Source organism: Urocampus carinirostris, chromosome 3, assembly GCF_059441175.1.
Source record: "Urocampus carinirostris isolate Australia breed hairy pipefish chromosome 3, RoL_Ucar_1.0, whole genome shotgun sequence".
In the NCBI taxonomy this organism is placed as follows: Eukaryota; Metazoa; Chordata; class Actinopteri; order Syngnathiformes; family Syngnathidae; genus Urocampus; species Urocampus carinirostris.
Window position 1 is genome coordinate 26,127,151 of NC_142351.1, and position 18,327 is coordinate 26,145,477.

Genomic DNA, 18,327 nt, shown 5'->3' on the forward strand with positions numbered 1-18,327 from the left:
AATTTAAACAAAACTTAACGATTAAGGTTATAGGCGAGAGAAACTTCCCAATTGTTCCTACTCGATTTTCAACTGTTTATACAAGGAGTGCAACGGATCTGAAAACTCACAGATCATATCAATCCGCAGATTAAGATCATGGATGGGATCATTTTTCGGATCAGAGAAATAAAACATCCCAGCTTTTTTTTCTTAAATGAAAATGTATTAAATGAACTTGAAATGGGAACATGTGAATAAAAGCATGCTGACCAGTTTTATGTTTGGTCGAATTGAAAAGGTAAAATCTAAAGCACTATACCAGATATGAAGTGATGACTGCAAAAACAAACATTCAGATCGCATACACAACACCCCTTGATGTTGGCATTTTTCCGTTCACTATAGCAATAAAAACGCAGGACGGTCAGTCACTTCTGCATAGGGATAACTCAGCCATTACTTTTGTCTCTTCTCACTCATAAACGTTAATGAGCGCTGTCATACAGCTTTTTTGTGCGACAGGAACGACACACTGTTTTATACACTACATTTTTTCTGTATTTGACAGGTAAGTTGGCACAAACCGTTCCTCCATTCGCCATGATCACTCTATGTAAAATTACACATAAGCGCTAGACTTTGATTTTTTTTCTTAAAGCAATCGTTAAATAAGGTGTGTTCCTCATCCATCCAAACGAATCAGTGATCTACCAGGGACGACTGGGTCTCACAATTATAGTAAACACCTTGAAAATGGGCTTAAGAAAGTAAGGAATACAAGTACATGCACACATACTGTAAAATGTCATCACTGGTCTACAGTTCACACACGAAAGAGGAAGGTAATTAGTCTCAACAAAGACATATCATGTCAATCTTAAGGTCCAACAATAGAAGAATTGTGTTAGGCAATGTTTCCAGGATGCCTGACCAGTTCAAAGAACGCTAAGCGACTGATATGGAAGCCCAGCAGGGCATGAGAGATGCAGTCACCCAGAAGATTGCTGAAGGCCGCAGTAAACGAGTCATATTAACCTCAACTCAGCCCCTTGGGAGTGGGGCGAGCAAATCGTGTTACTCCTTAAATTGAAATAAATTGAATGAATCAAACAAAAGTATCTTTTTGTTACTGTCATTGATAGTTCAGACACAAAAAGCAACTCCATCTCCATTCCCAAAACGGATTTGGAATACCCAAAGGATTTCGTAATTTGCTCTTTTTCTATTTGAGCAGCCTGTGAAAATCCCACTGCTCATTCATCTAGGTCCCTGCGTCTAATCTCCCCCTCGTTTCTTTAGCGTCAATGGTGTACTGTTTGTTTAAGCACAATCACGGCTCCTTCTTGTGCTTTCTGTTGCTTACCCCCCGACTATCTGGAGGGATGCACCTGCGGGCCCGTGGAGATTCAATTTGATGCCTGGCAGGTGAGGCTTGTCTAATAAGGATCGGCGCTTGTTAGCGCTAAAGCGCTAATCCCTCTCATGTGCTCAACAGTCAGAAGGTAGTGTCTCATTAAAAGCGCTCCTGCGAGAGAAAGGACATCAGTGAGCCACATCCGAGCTGCTGGCCCATCTGCCTGGGCCTGGCTGCAGGGTGTTTCCCACCCATGTTCGGTTGAATTAAAAATCTTCCTGCAATTCACTCTCCCTGATCCCGTTCTTTCCCTGTATCACGTCGTAATCGCGTCAGCATTCCGTCCGCTGTACCGCAATCTACAAATGTTTATCTTTGTTACTTTTGTGGGGAGGAAAGTGTTACTTTTGAGATTAGGTCTCAACATGTCAATCGTAAAATGTCTGCAGGCGTTTTCAGCCAGTACAAGAGACTTCTACGAGCACACACAATCACGTCCAGCTGCTGTCCAAAGATAAAAGGACCAGTCGTGTGTTCCCATAGCAATAAGGGTTTATCCAGGTAATCGTAGCAAGGGGACAAATACAGGACCTTCAATCCTACATCCTCTGTGGCTTGCAAAATGAAATGAAGAGCATTGAGTTACTCAAAAGGTGTTTACAATTTAATGGCTGGTTACAGGTTAATAACTCAAATGACTCAAGAACTTACATATCCAAGACAGGTTGTACTTTAGGAGACTGATTGTATCCGCTTTACTAACATCTGTTTAACACAGAGTAGGTCAAAATTAACCTTAGGTTAACATACTGTACCTTGTTTTTGATAATCTAATTTGAAATAGAAAAGATATGGGTGTCCCTATAAAACTTGTTTTTAATCGAAGAATAATACAGCCGCCAGAATTACGTATGCTTTCTCAAATTGTAGGATATGAAACGTTGCAAAATACTTGATCAAGGGGTATTACTGAAAGGACAACAGTCCGCAGCTATCGGGATGAAAAAAATACAACCAATTTAACGTGAAAGTCAACTGAAAGGATTTTCTTTTGATATCATGTGGCACGTGCCTGTAATAGTCGAAACATAGCCATTTGTGTATGTAGAATATAGACTAGGAAACAATGTCCACCTGTTTACAACCATCAATAACCAATAATGGCTTTGCTTTACTAAGCAGGTGGAACGTGATTGGTTAAAAATTAAAACCAGAATATTTGCTTTGTCATTTTCCCTCAACAACATTCTAAAAATGGCTGCACTAGGAGATAAATCCATCTGTTTTTATTTTGCTTTTAAACTTAAAATATACATTTCTAATATCAATCAAAACTCAGTTTTCTAGACTTTTAGAGGCCAAAACAGAGACAAAATTAATCGACCCCTAAAAAAATGTCCGTCCAGATGCTGCTAAATAGAGGGGCACAAGCAAGTATGGAATCAACTGCTTTGAGTGAGTCCTGGACACCGATGTATTCCAATATTTTTTTGGGGTGGTATCGGACTGATATGCATCCATCCATTACCTGCACTGCTTATCCTCAGTAGGGGGTACTGGAACCCATCCCAGTTATCTTCGGGCAGTGGGAAAGGGACACCTATGGAAAATTTGGATCGGCCAATGCATGTTTTTGGAATGCGGGTGGACACCGGAGTGCCCGGAGGAAACCCACGCAAGCATGGGGAGAACATGCAAACTTCGCACACAAGGATTCGATCTCATGACCTAAGAAATCTGCCGCAGACTCAGCTGCTGTGCCGCCTCGGACTGATATCATCGTTGTTTATACACGGTAACAATAAACCATGCAGAGATAACATTACTCAATTTTGGCAGACATGAAAAGAGAGTTAATCAAATAAAAGTTCAATTAGCTCAAATAACTGTATTTTGTTTTTGCTGAAATAACACAGACCTGTAAACATTAACCGTGCCACACATTTCCATTAGAGGAAGTTTTTCTTTGTATTCAATTAACTTCTGGCAATTTGTGATTTTCTATTTTCAAGACTTTCCCTACTTTGGATGAATATAGCATGATAAATGATAATTTTGCCAAAATTAGAAATGGTCTGTGGCTGAACTATACAATAACTTTTATTCAACACAAAAACAGAAAGCACAAACCTTCAAAACGCCAGAGGTCTCAGTATCTCGCATAATCTAAAACTTCTAAGAGATATTTACGCCTGCAAAAAAAAAAGCGAAGAAAAAAACAGGATGCAGCAGCATTTCTTCATGAGCAGTGTTCAAAAGGTAACATCGTACATGGAACATGAACGTGATTTTTCATAGAGCTCAGAAATAAACAATCAGATTGAAAAAACAATAATGCTTATTTGTTTATGCCCACAGAGAAAGTACTAAATTTCGTTGAGGGGCAAGCCATCTATTTGAAATACTGTTCAGTTTTAACCTATTCATAAAAGCCCCCCATTAAGTCAAGACCGAGAAAAATAATACTTGAACAACTTCCTGGTTTTGCATGGAAAATCTTAAAAGCTACAGTTGAGATGATCATCTAAACACATGACGTAATTGTGTGATTATACACCAATCAAAAGGGTGGAAAAAATAAATAAAAATCCTTCATTTCTTTTATTTATTGTCTATTTAGAAAACATTCAAACTGTTCCAAAAGTCTGTTTACACAATTTGGCATTCTTCCTAAAGGTAATGGTTTCAAAAAAGGTCAAATAAATGATCACTCCTCTTCATGTTAACTAGAGTACTGAGCAAATAAAGGTATGGGAAAAACACACGGGCAACAAAAATGCGGTGAAGTTAATAGAAAGCAGAGGGAAGGGGGAGGGGATATCTTTTCACACAGCAGCCCACTCCTCGGAGTCAAAGACACAAGCCAGGAGTTAACGCTTGAAGCTGGGTTTACAAGGCAAGCCTCTGTGCGACTTTTGCACTCGGACAATGTGAATTATGTCCAAACAAAGTGGTGCGTGTCTTCTTTAAAGAAAAACGCTTGCAGGGCCTATCTTGAAGTCCCTGAAAGCATATTGCCGCATGACAGAAATGTCAGCCGTTTAAATGTATGCATTTCAATCGCGGAAAGCCGTGAACAGAGGGGGAGCAGATGAAGTTGTTTTAAAATTCAGCAATGTCAATCCAAGACGTACCCAAAGTAAATTGAACACTGTTTCTGAACCGTTTGGATAATTTGGTCTCTTTTGAAAGGTAACACTCTGAAGTATGGTCCCAAACTGAAATAGTCACAGCAAGTGCTACTAACATGATCAATCAAGTTGGAACACACAGAAATATTAGGCTTTTATTCTCGCCTGAATTTACTCTTGCAGACACATGCAAGATGAGTCTAGCATGGGCATCTTAGCTGGTAAAAAAGCTGGGACAAATGCATGGAGCCTTACCAATGTCAAATTTGATCACAATCTGAAAAAAACTAAACATCAGTATTTTGCAAATATTTTTAATGGTATGCTAAGGCGTTTCCAAAAGTGGCCATTTGGAGACTCCAAAAAGACCAGTGACTGGTGACATCATAGAGACACCTCTATGCTTCTCAACAGTCTGACAATGGGCGGGTTAAAGCATGTCACTAGTTTTAACCTTTGGATGCATTATTGGGATCAAAAACGACACCATGGGTTGCTATTCTTCAAAATCTTTCAAATTAAAAAAGTTGCTTCATTCCAATTATCATAAAGCATGCGTATGACATGATGCCATTAGTATTTTTTTTTCCACACTAATTATCGACTCCACTCATGAAAAGTGTATGTACTGGTAGGTCAGCCATCCAAGGGTTAAGTACTCACACAAAAAACTAGCATAGAAAATGCACTTTCCTTTTAAAATCGAGAATCGCATGGAAATTGTAATACTGGCCTGACAAAAATCCCAATTACGTCTTTTCCCCAAAATCGTGCCGCCCTAGTCTCTAGTTCATTTCTATTTAAAGTTATGATTTTTCAAATAAATGCAAACCAAATACTCTCCAAGACCGATAGAGGGCAGTGTTGAGTTTGTATAAGTTGTGAGTTGGTTTTGATGTAAAACTATATCCACTAAAATGTTGAGATAAAACAGTTAACAGATTCTATAACAAACATGAAAATCTTTTTTCCAGTTTGGTAATAAATGCATACAAGCCAACCTGACATTAAAAAGCGGAAGATTTTTCCACACTCTCTATTTTTACGTGCGAAACCAAATCCGTCTTCAGGGCATTTAAAAAACAAAACAACGACAACAACAACATGTGCTTGTTTAAGACCGGAAGTGTCAAACTTTTCCAAAACCAAAAACCTTAAACGATCGTTGGAAGAACAGAAACTTAGTTTTATTACAAAATAAAGAAGCCGTGGACTAGAAATACTAGTCTCGAGTCAAGATTTTTTTTGTTGCTAATTAAATTCGGTGGGCATATAAATGTGTTGTGTTTCAAAAAGATCCCTTGTCTTCCGGGATTATAATATGAAGGGTAGGTTACTAATGTAGGCTGAATGATACAGCATAATACTGAAAAACAGAGCTAAAATTTTGAGTTAACATTCTTTAACTGGTTTAAGATCAGGTAATTGTGTAATTTTGTAATCCTGTGCAGTCATTTGAGACATTTTTGTGATTAAGGGCTATATAAATAAATGTGACTTGACTTGACTTGACTTTAACTGATCCGGCCCACCTGAGAAAAGAAAGTCTGGATCTGGCCCCAGAGCCAAAAAGGTTTACATTTGTCTAGGTTCAGGGTAGTGTTTGACTAGTTTGGACTAGTTTACAGGCTGGGGGCGTGGCTGCTGTCATGCACTTTCCGGACAAATTTTCAACATGTTACCTAGTGTTTACTATGTTTGTGTACTGTAATGCTAAATGTAATTCACCCTGGTCATCCTGAAAGGGGGATACCACTTGTGAGGTCCCTTCTCAAGGTTTCTCTTTTTCCTCACGCTGAGATTTTGAGTTGTTCCTTGCCCGCATGTTGGTTTAAGATCAGGTAATTGTGTCATTGTAATCCTGTGCAGTCCTTTAAGACATTTTTGTTATTAAGGGCTATATAAATAAATTTGACTTGACTTAACTTGAAAGGTTTAGACAATTGGAAACATCTCCACATATTAAATTCCAACTTTCTACTTGGGGCTTAATTCCTCGATATATGTTCTATTGCGTATGCATCCACCATCTAGCATCAAAAAGAGATCTGAAATCCATGCAGCCAACTGCAGTTCCATAAATACCACAATGGAAAGTAATACGGTCCTGCTGTTAGCACCTATAGCAGCTTTAAAAATAGATTACAATGTCAACTCATGAATAATTGATTTCAAGAATACAGTCAATCATTGCTGGACATTATATTGGTCCCTATTTAGCCATATTTGCATCAGAATTTATTTTACCCTTGCGTAGGCTGTTTTCTGTCCCCTTCTTTATTTTCTTTTAATACATTCTGCGTGCGTGCAACTCGCCTCTCGGTTATTATTAAGAGAATTGGAAGGGGTGGGGCATGTGGCTAGGCATAAAAAGAGCAAAGGGGAAAAAAACTTTGCCAACTTGTGATTAATTCAATTAATACACAATGCAGTCGTATCGAATTGGGAATTATTGAATAGAACTACAATTCGAGATCAGACTGGACCGGCTGTAATGGTTTTGTTGCGATGAGTTGTTGTTAACGTTGAGCGCAGCAAAGGAAGCAAAGGACGAGCACGCACGAAACAGAACCGAAGGAACGACCTCACCTCTCGGATGTTAGTTTACGGTCGGGCTGATGGAAAATTCATTGCAAAAACATTCCCGTGGGCCGGTTAGAAAGTCGGGTCGCCAGTGGTTCACTTCCCTCAAGGACACTGCAGCTCCGTGCGGCCCCAAACTGGCGCCGAGCTCGGAATCAAACGTCTGAAGGTGCTACAACAGAAACACGAGCGAGGAAAGCAAAGTTTACCTTCTTGGTGCTTTTCCCCGGGTATCCGTTATAGGCGTTGAGTCCTCCGGTCCTGGGCGGCACGGAGAGCAACATTTTAACGAGGTGGAGCGCGGAGCCGAGAGCAGCGAGCCAGGCAGCTGACGTCAGCCGGGGAAAGTGAGCCAGGGACGGCGCTGCTGATTGGAGGCGCCTCTTTTTCCCGGCATTCGGACGCTCTCCGCACGGAGAACTGGCAGCTTCACGCAGCAGTGCGTGCGCAGGGCACTCCCTCCCCAAACTGGCCCAAATACCCCAAATACAAATTACACAATCCTTTATAGACAAATCATTCCATAGTTGGCGTTATGCCCCCCCACAAATCAGGAAATTATCAAATTAACTAACATAAACACGTCATTTAAATTACAGGGATTGTATTATCAAATGCAGATATACAAGAGTAGTGTAAATAATCAATTTTCAAAATATAATTTCATACATGACAAATGTGGGGAATAATATCTGGATACTGTAACTTTTGCTAGCATTGAACTAATTTGTTAGGTTGGTAATAGTGGCATCTAGCGGTGAGCTAAAATAACGCATCGATACGGACATCTGCTACGGTGCCACAGACAGCCATGCTTTGGAAGCCAACCAACAAGTGCAGGATATTCATTCATTCAGCTCAATTTCCAGATGCTTATTCTCACTAGCAGCCTGCTAGTAGCTTAGATGTCAAAATTAGTTTCGCTCAGGGGCCAGATCCGGACTTTCTGTTCTCAGACGGGCTGGATTAGTAAAAGAAAGTCAACCCAATTTTTTAGCTTTGTTTTTTCAGTATTATGTTTGATCATTTTGCCTACATTAGTAACCTAACCTACATCTTATAATTACGTATGGCAAGGGATATTTTCTAAAAACAGCACATTTATTTACACACAATGGGGTGGTCTTTCACGTTAGGCATTGGTGATGTATTTTAACAGTTGAGTGAATCCACTTTTTTTGGGGGGGGGGGGGTTTAAGGGTTATTGTTCTATCTTCGTTATTCATTATCCATTATCCGTTATCGGTCAGTTCATAATACGCTACAAAGCCTAGGAGCCGGGACACTTACTCTCAGCCAAAAGGCCAAGCTAAGGTCCTAGCCCTAAAGCCTTGCTGCGATCATTGCGCGCGGGGGGTTTTGGGGTTTTTAAGGGTTATTATTCTATCTTCGTTATTCATTATCCATTATCCGTCAGTTCATAATACGCTACAAAGCCTAGGAGCCGGGACACTTACTCTCAGCCAAAAGGCCATGCGCGCAGATCATTTCAATTCAGATCATTTCATTTCAAAACCAACTCACCAAGCCAAACAAACTCAATAAGGCGGCCGGAGAGAGCACTTGGTTTGCACTTATTTAAAGGAATTGTACTTTTGATTGAGACTTGCTTATTTTTTGACACACTAAGAAATGTATGACAGGTCAGATTATATAACCCAAAGGGCGGGAGCTGTTCCGAGGCCGTATGTTTGACAAGCCTGCCCACTAGGGTCTCAGTGGATGCTGAAGCCCATCCCAGCTTACTTTGGGCAATGGTTGCCAGCCAATCACAAGGCAGGTGCAGAATAAATCATATTTTTTAGGGATGGCAAGTACAGAAGCCCGGGATCAGTATTGTGCTGACACCAGCCCAATGGATAGGACTTATCACATAATCTACCTGTGGGCAACCCAAGTAAGCGGGCCATACTGGACAGGTGTAAATTTGCCTCATTATTATTGTGATTGACAGTCCAACTATGGCGAAAAAAGCTTTTGTTGGGCTGTCGTTAAACTTTCCGTGATAAGTTAAAACAACAAATATTCACTGATGTACAAATAAGACCCATATTTGCTGGAGAAAAGCATGTCGTGTAGGGGTTAGGGTTTAAAAAAGGCGATCTTTGAGACTTGTTTCAGCGAGCGAAACACGCACTATTATGGGCAAAGCGTTTTAGCATGCGTAGGCCATCCCCGGGTGTCGCATTGCGTTAATTTGGAGCTCTCCACTGACCAGGTAAGGGTGGACTCTTTTCAGCCAAACTTTCAGGGACACTTGGGGCTTTTCTTTGGAGTTCATTTCGTCAGGGAAACGGAGCAATATTTTTGCAGAGGGTTTATGGCGTGCACCCAACATCTCTGAGGGCGCATTGCAATTGAAGGTCTAGCTCTGGCCTCCACTAACCAAGTAACGGTACTTAAAAAAAAGATAAAGATATTAGAATTATTGCTACTGTTGCTGCCGTTGCTGAAATCAAGACCTCACACATTCCAATTTCATTAGAATATCCAACAAAATCAACATCAAACATCAAACTGCGTCTGGTGGACCCATCCAATATGGCGGACAGTTTACATTCGGGGATGTGCGTGACGCCACACAAAAACTATCAATTCAAAGCAACAACAGTGGCCGCCACCAGTATCAATTGCCCTCCAGAGGCCATGTCCCCACCAATGCCAAGACAAACCCTATGCCCTTGGTTATGGTGTTCATTGCAATAGCTTGCTATTACAGTTATTACTGAAAAAAATGCAGAAGTATAGATCTATTGATTGATAAAGTTAAGCTCTAGTATCTCCAACAATACCTTTGGAAACGTATTTATCAAAGCTGTATATTATGTTATCGTATTTGTGAAAAAAAAAATAAAGAAGCACGTAAAAAAATTGGATCATGTGTTTGTATTTTTTCTGTGGGTATAACATACAGTTTGAAAAAAAGTTATCGGTAATGGAGCAGGATTATATTGGTTATACGTATTTATAGGAGAAAAATATACCGTCCATTTCTAGTAATTTCAATAATCATCTGATTGGAGTAACGGGGCGGCAGTAACTAAGGAGGTAAAGCGCTCATCTTTGGATTAAGAGGTCGCAGGTTTGATTAACGGCTCATCCGTGTTATTTGTTGAAGTGTCCTTGGGCAAGACACTGAATCCCTAAGGCCCCCGATAAGCAGGTTGTTGCCTTGCATGGCTAACAGTGCTATTGGTATGTGAGTGTGTGAAGCACATTGTAAAGCACTTTGGGAGGTCTTCATTGACTTGAAAAGCCCAGTATAAATGCAGACCATTTCATTTCATTTAACAAACCAACATATTTAATTGCACATTTATAAAAATGTTTGAGCGAGCACGATTTGCCTGGCAACCAAATCCTCTGCCCTGTATCCTTTTTCTTAACTACTCTGACTGATAAGCCCTCAAGTGAGTTAACATATGCTGTTCCTTCAGCCATCCGGAGTGTTCTTAGAAGCTCGCCATTTGCATAATGGCACTGGTGCAGTGAATCTCAGCTTTGCACACTAGTAGAGGACAAGCTTGCACGCCTGCGTGGTTATCTGAATGCACGGGGGATTTCAACCAGATTTCATCATGATCCGCTACTCAGAAAGATGGGCGAGGCTCAGCAGAATGGATAATCTCTCTGTTTCTAGTGTTCTCAGACATCCTCCATCCTAGTGTTTTCAAAACATGATCTTAATGTCAAAACTTCACAGCATTTGCATTGAAGAAATACAAATCTTGTTAGCAGCCAACCAGAATTGAGGCTACTTTGACAGAAACGTTTTTCCTTTGAAATTAGGTGACAGGGCCTTAGTTATTTGTCCTGTTTCAATCTATGCTGTGTACATATGAGAGTTCAGCCAGATGGGCTATGCTATGAGATACTCAACAGCTCAAGGACAGTCTGAGGAGGGGTTCACAGACTGCGGGATACAAACAACCCACAAACACAAACAAATGCATCCTAAACAGATGCATGCAAGGTGAGATACTGCTCAAACTTAATTTCCCCATGGCAAACTTACCCACTAGTTTTATTCACATTATTAAAAACAGTCTTCATACTCAAGAACAGTGAGTTCTCATAGTCATTAAATTGCATGCTAAAAGGTCAGTGATGTGCAGCATATGCGATGAACAAATGTGCAGTGGGAGACTCCTCAGATGTTACACTTGTTATAACGTTGCTACAATAATACATCATTACACATTTGACATGCATTGATCTTAAAACAGCTGGGTCAAAAGTAACCTCTACAGGATCAGCACTTGACTAAGCCAATACTTGGGCTTATTTTGACAGATTTGGACAAACAAACCTAAAACTTGGATCATTTTGTCAAAAGAAACAAACCTCCCTGAAATGGATGGTTTACTGTTAAAACTTTGGTTATCTTTTTCATGGTGATAATATTTCGTACGTAAACGTGATTTTATTTAAAACCTCTATGTAATTTGTCTTTATGTGGGGTGAGCAAACTTTTTTAGGTTTCAAATTTGGTGGACGGGCAGGCCAGGATGAAAAAAAAGATCAATTTATTGGATTCTTTCTAACCACTGAATCTCAATTTGATACCTTAGCAATGTACAGGGAAAAACCATTTATATGTACAGTGTATCCGGAAAGTACTCACAGCGCTTCACTTTTTCCACATTTTATTATGTTACAGCCTCATTCTAAATTGTATTAATTTAATCTCTTATCCCAAAATTCTACACAAAATACTCCATTATGACAATGTGAAAACGTTTTGTTTTTTTACTTTTTTTGAAATTATTAAAAATAGAAAACTAAGAAATCACATTTACATAAGTATTCACAGCCTTTTCTTAATACTTTGTTGATCCACCTTTGGCAGCAAATACAGCCTCAAGTCTTTTTGAATATGATCCCACAAGTTTAGCACACCTATCTTTAGGCAGTTTTGCCCATTCTTCTTTGCAATAAGTCTCAAGCTCAATCAGGTTGGATGGGGGACGTTTGTGCACAGACATTTTCAAATCTCTCCAGAGATGTTCGATCGGATTCAAGTCTGGATCATCCCCACAGCATGATGTTGCCACCACCATGCTTCACTGTAGGGATGGTATTGGCCTGGTGATGAGCGGTGCCTGGTTTCCTCCAAACATGGCGCCTGGCATTCACACCAAAGAGTTCAATCTTTGTCTCATCAGACCAGAGAATTTTGTTTCTCATGGTCTGAGAGTCATTCAGGTGCTTTTTTTCCATTGCTACGCAGATGACACTCAACTCTATCTCCCGATGGAGGAATCTGCCACACTAAACTTTGGAAATTTGGAGGCCTGCCTCACCGAGATAAGAGTGGATGTCACTCAATTTCCAGCGTCTTAACTCTGAAAAGACTGAAATGTTAGTTATTGGTCCATCTAAGTCCCGTGACTTATTCTCTAAAACCGCTATGAACATCAACAATTGCCACATCACACAGAGCGACTCACTTAAAAATTTAGGTGTCATATTTGACCCCGATCTGTTCTTTCAAACACATGTGAAGAAAATTACTAGAACCGCTTTCTTCCATCTCCGTAACATTGCTAAAATTCGTCCAATACTTTCTCAGTCAGATGCGGAAATCATAATTCACGCGTTTGTTACCTCCCGTCTCGATTACTGTAATGCACTACTTTCCGGTCTTCCGATGACCAGACTCAAGAGTCTTCAGCTGGTACAAAATGCTGCAGCGAGGCTTTTAACTAGGACAAAAAAGTACGATCACATCACCCCAATTTTGGCTAACCTGCGATTTTAAGGTTCTCCTATTGCTATACAAAATCATACATGGACTTTCCACCTCATATCTTTCAGATCTGATTTCCCCCTATGTCCCGGCCCGAAGCCTTCGTTCCGAGAGCGCCGGTCTCCTGGTGATCCCAAGAGCCAAGAAGTGTTCCGCTGGTTCGAGAGCGTTCTCCATCCGGGCACCGGTGTTGTGGAATGTTCTTCCCCCTGAGATCCGATCTGCTGCTTCAGTGGACATGTTTAAGTCTAAGTTTAAAACTCACTTCTACTCTATCGCATACGAATAACCTAAACTTCTTATATGTAATAACTTGTGAAGCCCTTTGAGACTATTTGTGATTAAGGGCTATACAAATAAAAATGACTTGACTTGACTTGACTTTTTGGCAAATTCCAGACGGGCTTCTATGTTCCTTTTACTAAGGAGTGGCTATCGTCTGGCCACTCTACCATACAGGCCTGATTGGTGGATTGCTGCATAGATGGTTGTCCTTCTGGAAGGCTCTCCTCTCTCCACAGAAGAACGCTAGAGCTCTGACAGAGTGACCATCGGGCTCTTGGTCACCTCCCTGACTAAGGCCCTTCTTCCCCGATCGCTCAGTTTAGAAGGCCGGCCAGCTCTAGGAAGAGTCCTGGTGGTTCCAAATGTCTTCCATTTACTAATAATGGAGGCCACTGTGCTCATTGGGACCTTCAAAGCAGCAGATTTTTTTCTGTGTCCTTCCCCAGATTTGTGCCTCAAGACAATCCTGTCTCGCAGGTCTACAGACAGTTCTTTTGACTTCATGCTTGGTGTTTGTGCTCTGACATGCACACTCAACTGTGGGACCTTATATAAACAGGTGTGTGCCTTTCCAAATCATGTCCAATCAAATGAATTTACTGCAGGTGGACTCCAATTAAGCTGTAGAAAGATCTCAAGGATGATCATTGGAAAAAAGATGCATCCGAGCTCAATTGTGAGCTTCATGGCAAAGGCTGTGAATACTTATGTAAATGTGATTTCTTGGTTTTCTATTTTTAATAAATTCAAAAAAAGTTAAAAAAAAAAAAAAATTTCACATTGTCATAATGGAGTATTTTGTGTAGATTTTTGAGATAAGAGATTAAAGTAATACAATTTGGAATGAGGCTGTAACACAACAATATGTGGAAAAAGTGAAGCGCTGTGAATAATTTCCGGATGCACTGTACTTATTATGTTATGTTATATTGAATAATATATGAATGTAATCAAATTTGGTAAAGAAACGCAGAGAATAAAAGCAAAATAAAATATTGGGTCGGACAGAGTTTTAAGGTACTAAAAGTTGATGTTTTTGTTTGAAAACCTCAAAATGCGACCTCAAAATGCAACGAGGCTAGCTAAGATTTCTTTCTTTTTGAAAAAAAAAAAAAAAAAAAAAACATGATAAAAAATAGAAAGTACAGAGAAACGTCAACTGTTTAAATGTTGGCCTTGAATAATATATTTTTATGGCGGGAAGACACAAAAAGAGACACTGGGGACATGGCTGCATAAACACAACAACAATTTATTTTAATAGTACCTAACTATATAAAATTTTCGTTTAGCGGGCTGGAACAGAATGTCTATGTGGGCCGCAGGCCGCAGTTTCCCCACACCTGTTGTACATCAATCGAAATAAATTCACAAACAACCCCAAAGATCTGAGCCTGTGTTTCATATCGACCCCTAAAAAAATCTTTGAATTTTGCAAGAAACCACAAAGAATCATGGCATTTGTTTATTACAACCTAAAACGTCTCACGTTACACAAAATATTGCAAACAGCTGTGCGACTTGGTCAGAATTTTTTTTTATTTTTACTCTCCACCCCAAAAACCCCAGCAAGAACAAAAAGAAAAACATAATTTGACACCACCACAAAATACCGTGATATGTGGTACAAAATACCCAGAAAGTAGAGAAAAGTAACCCACTTTGTGAATTGGTGAATTTCTGACCCAACTTGGCATGTTTAATGTGTTTTGGTGAGATGAGGTACCCTAAAGCTTCAATGCCAGCAGAAGAAAATAGTGTGCATGCTAGTGTGACGTGTTTTTTGTTGTTGTTGCCTTTTTTCATCTCTTCAATCACTATAAATCAACCATGCCAACATAAAAAGTTTAGAAGCTTTTTCAGTGTGTAGCAAAAACTAGGTTAGCTAACTGCATGTCACATTACTGCTGATGGTCCTCAAGCTCTTATCTGGTGGTAATAAGGTCCACTCAAAAAATGCAAAATTGATATCGGGTAGATTTTTTTTGGGAATAGAGTCCATTTATTGTCATTGATAACACGTGGTGAAACATTGAATGCAATGAGATTAGACATGGCTCTTCAGGGTTAACATATAATAAATAAGATAGAAGACTGACAAGATTATTAGGCAAACTATTTACAACGTAGTGCTTAGAGACTGGCTTAAGTTCTAATTATAGTACAATGAAAGAATAGTGTATCGTAACAATAGTGCAATGAAATGTAGTGCAATGACAATAGCACCTCCAAAAAAAATCCCAAATAAGTCGCAAGAAAGTAATGAGTTTGAACAATTATTGACACTGAAAGACACATATTGTAGGGAGTTATCCTCACATTTATCAACAGTTTGGAGTCACTTTATTACAGTACAAACCAATGAAATTTGGAGTAGATAAATAAGTTTGGGAACAACCCCCATGTGTCTGTTCAGACAGCTTCTACAACACACAACACACAACACTTAAGGTAACCACCAACTCAGACTGCTGTAAAAATGTCAGGTTGATCTTTCCTCGTGGATAAGGAATGCTAGCGAGGGAAATGCATATGGGGGAGGGTGGACCAGGGGAGCATTGGTGGAGGTCGGCGGTTGGGAGAACACAGGCTGCTGGTACATGCTCTGCATTCCTCAGGTGTTGTCAGCATGGCTTGCCTAGTAATTGCCTCACTATGAAAACACACACCAGGCCACACTTTCCTAGCGAACTGAAGGGTGTAAGGGGGAGAGATGGGGGGTGGGACACTACGCGGGTGTTAGTCAATATATAATTAGATCAAGGCATAATGTGAAGCAGATTGATTCTTTTTTCCAAAGAATGAGCATGCCAAAGTGGTATCTCTTGAGTAATGACACAAATAACTGCATGCAGTGCAGGTCCAGATGCAGATGGTTGCTGAAAATCAAGGAGCTTGATTTACGGCGCAATCCATTCGAAGATTGAGGAGCTTGGATAACTACTGATGTAGCAGACCCGGCGTGCCCGTCAGACATCAGCTGCAGAATAAGTGATCTGCATTTCAAAACTCTACCAAACACAGGACCAGATGTCATCACTTTCTTGGTTGACACCACGATCACAGAAGAAGCAAGTTCTTCCGGTCTGGGTACGCTTCTTTTCCCTGTCCTCTCTACGTCTCTCCCCCCTCCCTGTTTGCAAACCGGGGGTTTGTGTGCAGATGTGGTTGGAGAAAAGCCAGCCCTTTTGCCCGGAGAGAACATGTGGTCGGGGAGTGTTTACGCTGGCGCTCTTTCAAGTCTTCTCCCACACAGCATGCTGGCGTCGACTTCCATATGACAAAGGGAGAACTCTCAAGTTGCGGTGACACCATCAATTGTTGATTTACTGCGTTGACGTTCGGGAGAAAAACAACATCAACAAAACCCGCTGAGTTGCCGTGACCCCTAAAGTTGCATGAAGAGCAGGTAACGGTTCCCCAAAATATCATATTACCAGTGAGGACAAAGATATATTTGGATTCTGCAAATGAAACCCCCAAAGGCCCAAGCCCCTCCACAACACATATTCCCCAAATACTTAACATTCTCCATTATTTTTCAGGATGACAGAGTAAACAATAGCTAGCAGAAAACAGTTGAAAAGATTTTCAAGGCACTGAGTCAAGTGTGATTAATAACATCGCACTCAAATTACACAAAACCACCATCGACCAACTTGTTTATTTTTGGGGGCTGGTTTTTGCCTGTGGACAAGCATGGCAGTATTTGGTAAACCAAAAGGGGATATTTCCCATCACGCCAGTAAAAACAAGTGTTGACCAATTTACACCAGCACGGATAAATAAATAAATAAATAAATTCAACTACAAGTACTTTTATCAAAATTGAAAAATGAAACATGTTGGGTGGGGCTGCATTTTTTAACAGGGACACGATGAAAAAAAACAAAAAAAAAACTAAAAACGGACACTAAAAATTATAGACGATCCCAGTCACCCTGCTCGCAGGTACTTTGATAACCTGCGGTCAGGTCGCCGTCTTCGCTCCATTGCGAGCAAGACTACACGTCTTAAAGAGAGTTTTTACCCTTCTGCTATACGTAGGTTCAACGGGAATTGATTTAGGTTATCATGTATAGTATTATTATGCCAACGGCATTTCTCCGACCTATTCTACTCTAGTCTTGTTATTTAAATATTCTTTCTTTTTAAACTCATCTCATTAGCTGCACCGCTTATCCCAAGTAGGGTGGCGGGGGTGCTGGAGCCCATCCCAGCAATCATCGGGCAGTGGGCAGGGGATACCCTGAACTGGTTGCCAGCCAATTGCAGGGCACACAGGGGCAGATAACTCACTCGCTCACTTGGACTAGCCAATCCACGTGAAATGCATGTCTTTGGAATGTGGGAGGAAACCGGAGTGCTCGGAGGAAACCCACGCAACCCCGGGAGAACATACAAACTCTGCACAGGAAGTCCGGTAGCTGGATTTGAACCCACACAGGAGGTCCCAAGACCTTAGAACTGTGCCGCACACGCGCTAACCATTGTGACGCCGTGCTGCCCTCTTTTTAAACTATTCTATATAATTACCTTGTATTATACACTACAATATCTTTTTTACTCTACTCTTTTTATTCTTTTAAATCTATTACTTTACTTTAAATGATTTCTTGTATATATCATATTTATAGTTAATACTGGCTGAATACAATGCAATACAATACAAAATATATAAACCTAACAAACATATTTTTTTGTTCAATTTAGTAACCTCCGTTTCTCACTTCACCTAGGTACTTAGCGTCCCCTGGAGGTTGAAACAGTAAAGCATCGAAGCGCTTTCTAAATTGAATTGTCAAGAAATGCAAAGAGGATCTGATTGAGTACAGTGCTGTGCTTACTCTACATTGACTGAAAATATTTTAAGCAATATTGTTTTGATTTTGGGGACGTTAATATACTCAGATATGAATTATAAATCCGGCATCATAATGCTGGGGATCTCTGTGCCACATACAACATTTTTGTGAGCTGTCTGAATGTTTCAAGTGCATATTTTATAAATATAAACAAAGAATTCAACATAAGGTAGTATAATATAGTGAGGACCACTTCATATATGCACGTTCACTAATTGTATTTAAATATCCAAGTCATAGCACAGGTGGCACGGCAGCTGAGTGGTTAGCATGTCCATGGCACGGATCTGAGCTCATGGGTTCAAATTCTGCTATCAGCCTTCCTGAGCAGAGTTTGCATGTTCTCCCCGCGCATGCATGGGTTTGGTCCGAATATCT

General features: G+C 40.3%; 1 protein-coding gene across 3 annotated transcripts in view; it reads right to left on the minus strand.

The window, feature by feature from the left end:
- LOC148369301 (RNA-binding motif, single-stranded-interacting protein 2-like) overlaps window positions 1–7,508 on the minus strand; it is a 55,808-nt gene extending 48,300 nt beyond the window's left edge. For 2 of the 3 annotated variants that reach the window (XM_088331248.1, XM_088331247.1), the window contains exon 1: window positions 7,260–7,508. In XM_088331248.1, the coding sequence (XP_088187374.1) occupies window positions 7,260–7,334 (75 nt within the window). In that variant the 5' untranslated portion in view covers window positions 7,335–7,508. Of the gene's footprint in view, window positions 1–7,056; window positions 7,229–7,259 lie in introns of those variants that run through there. The other variant, XM_088331249.1, reaches the window with a different exon arrangement.
- Window positions 7,509–18,327: the final 10,819 nt, after the last annotated feature.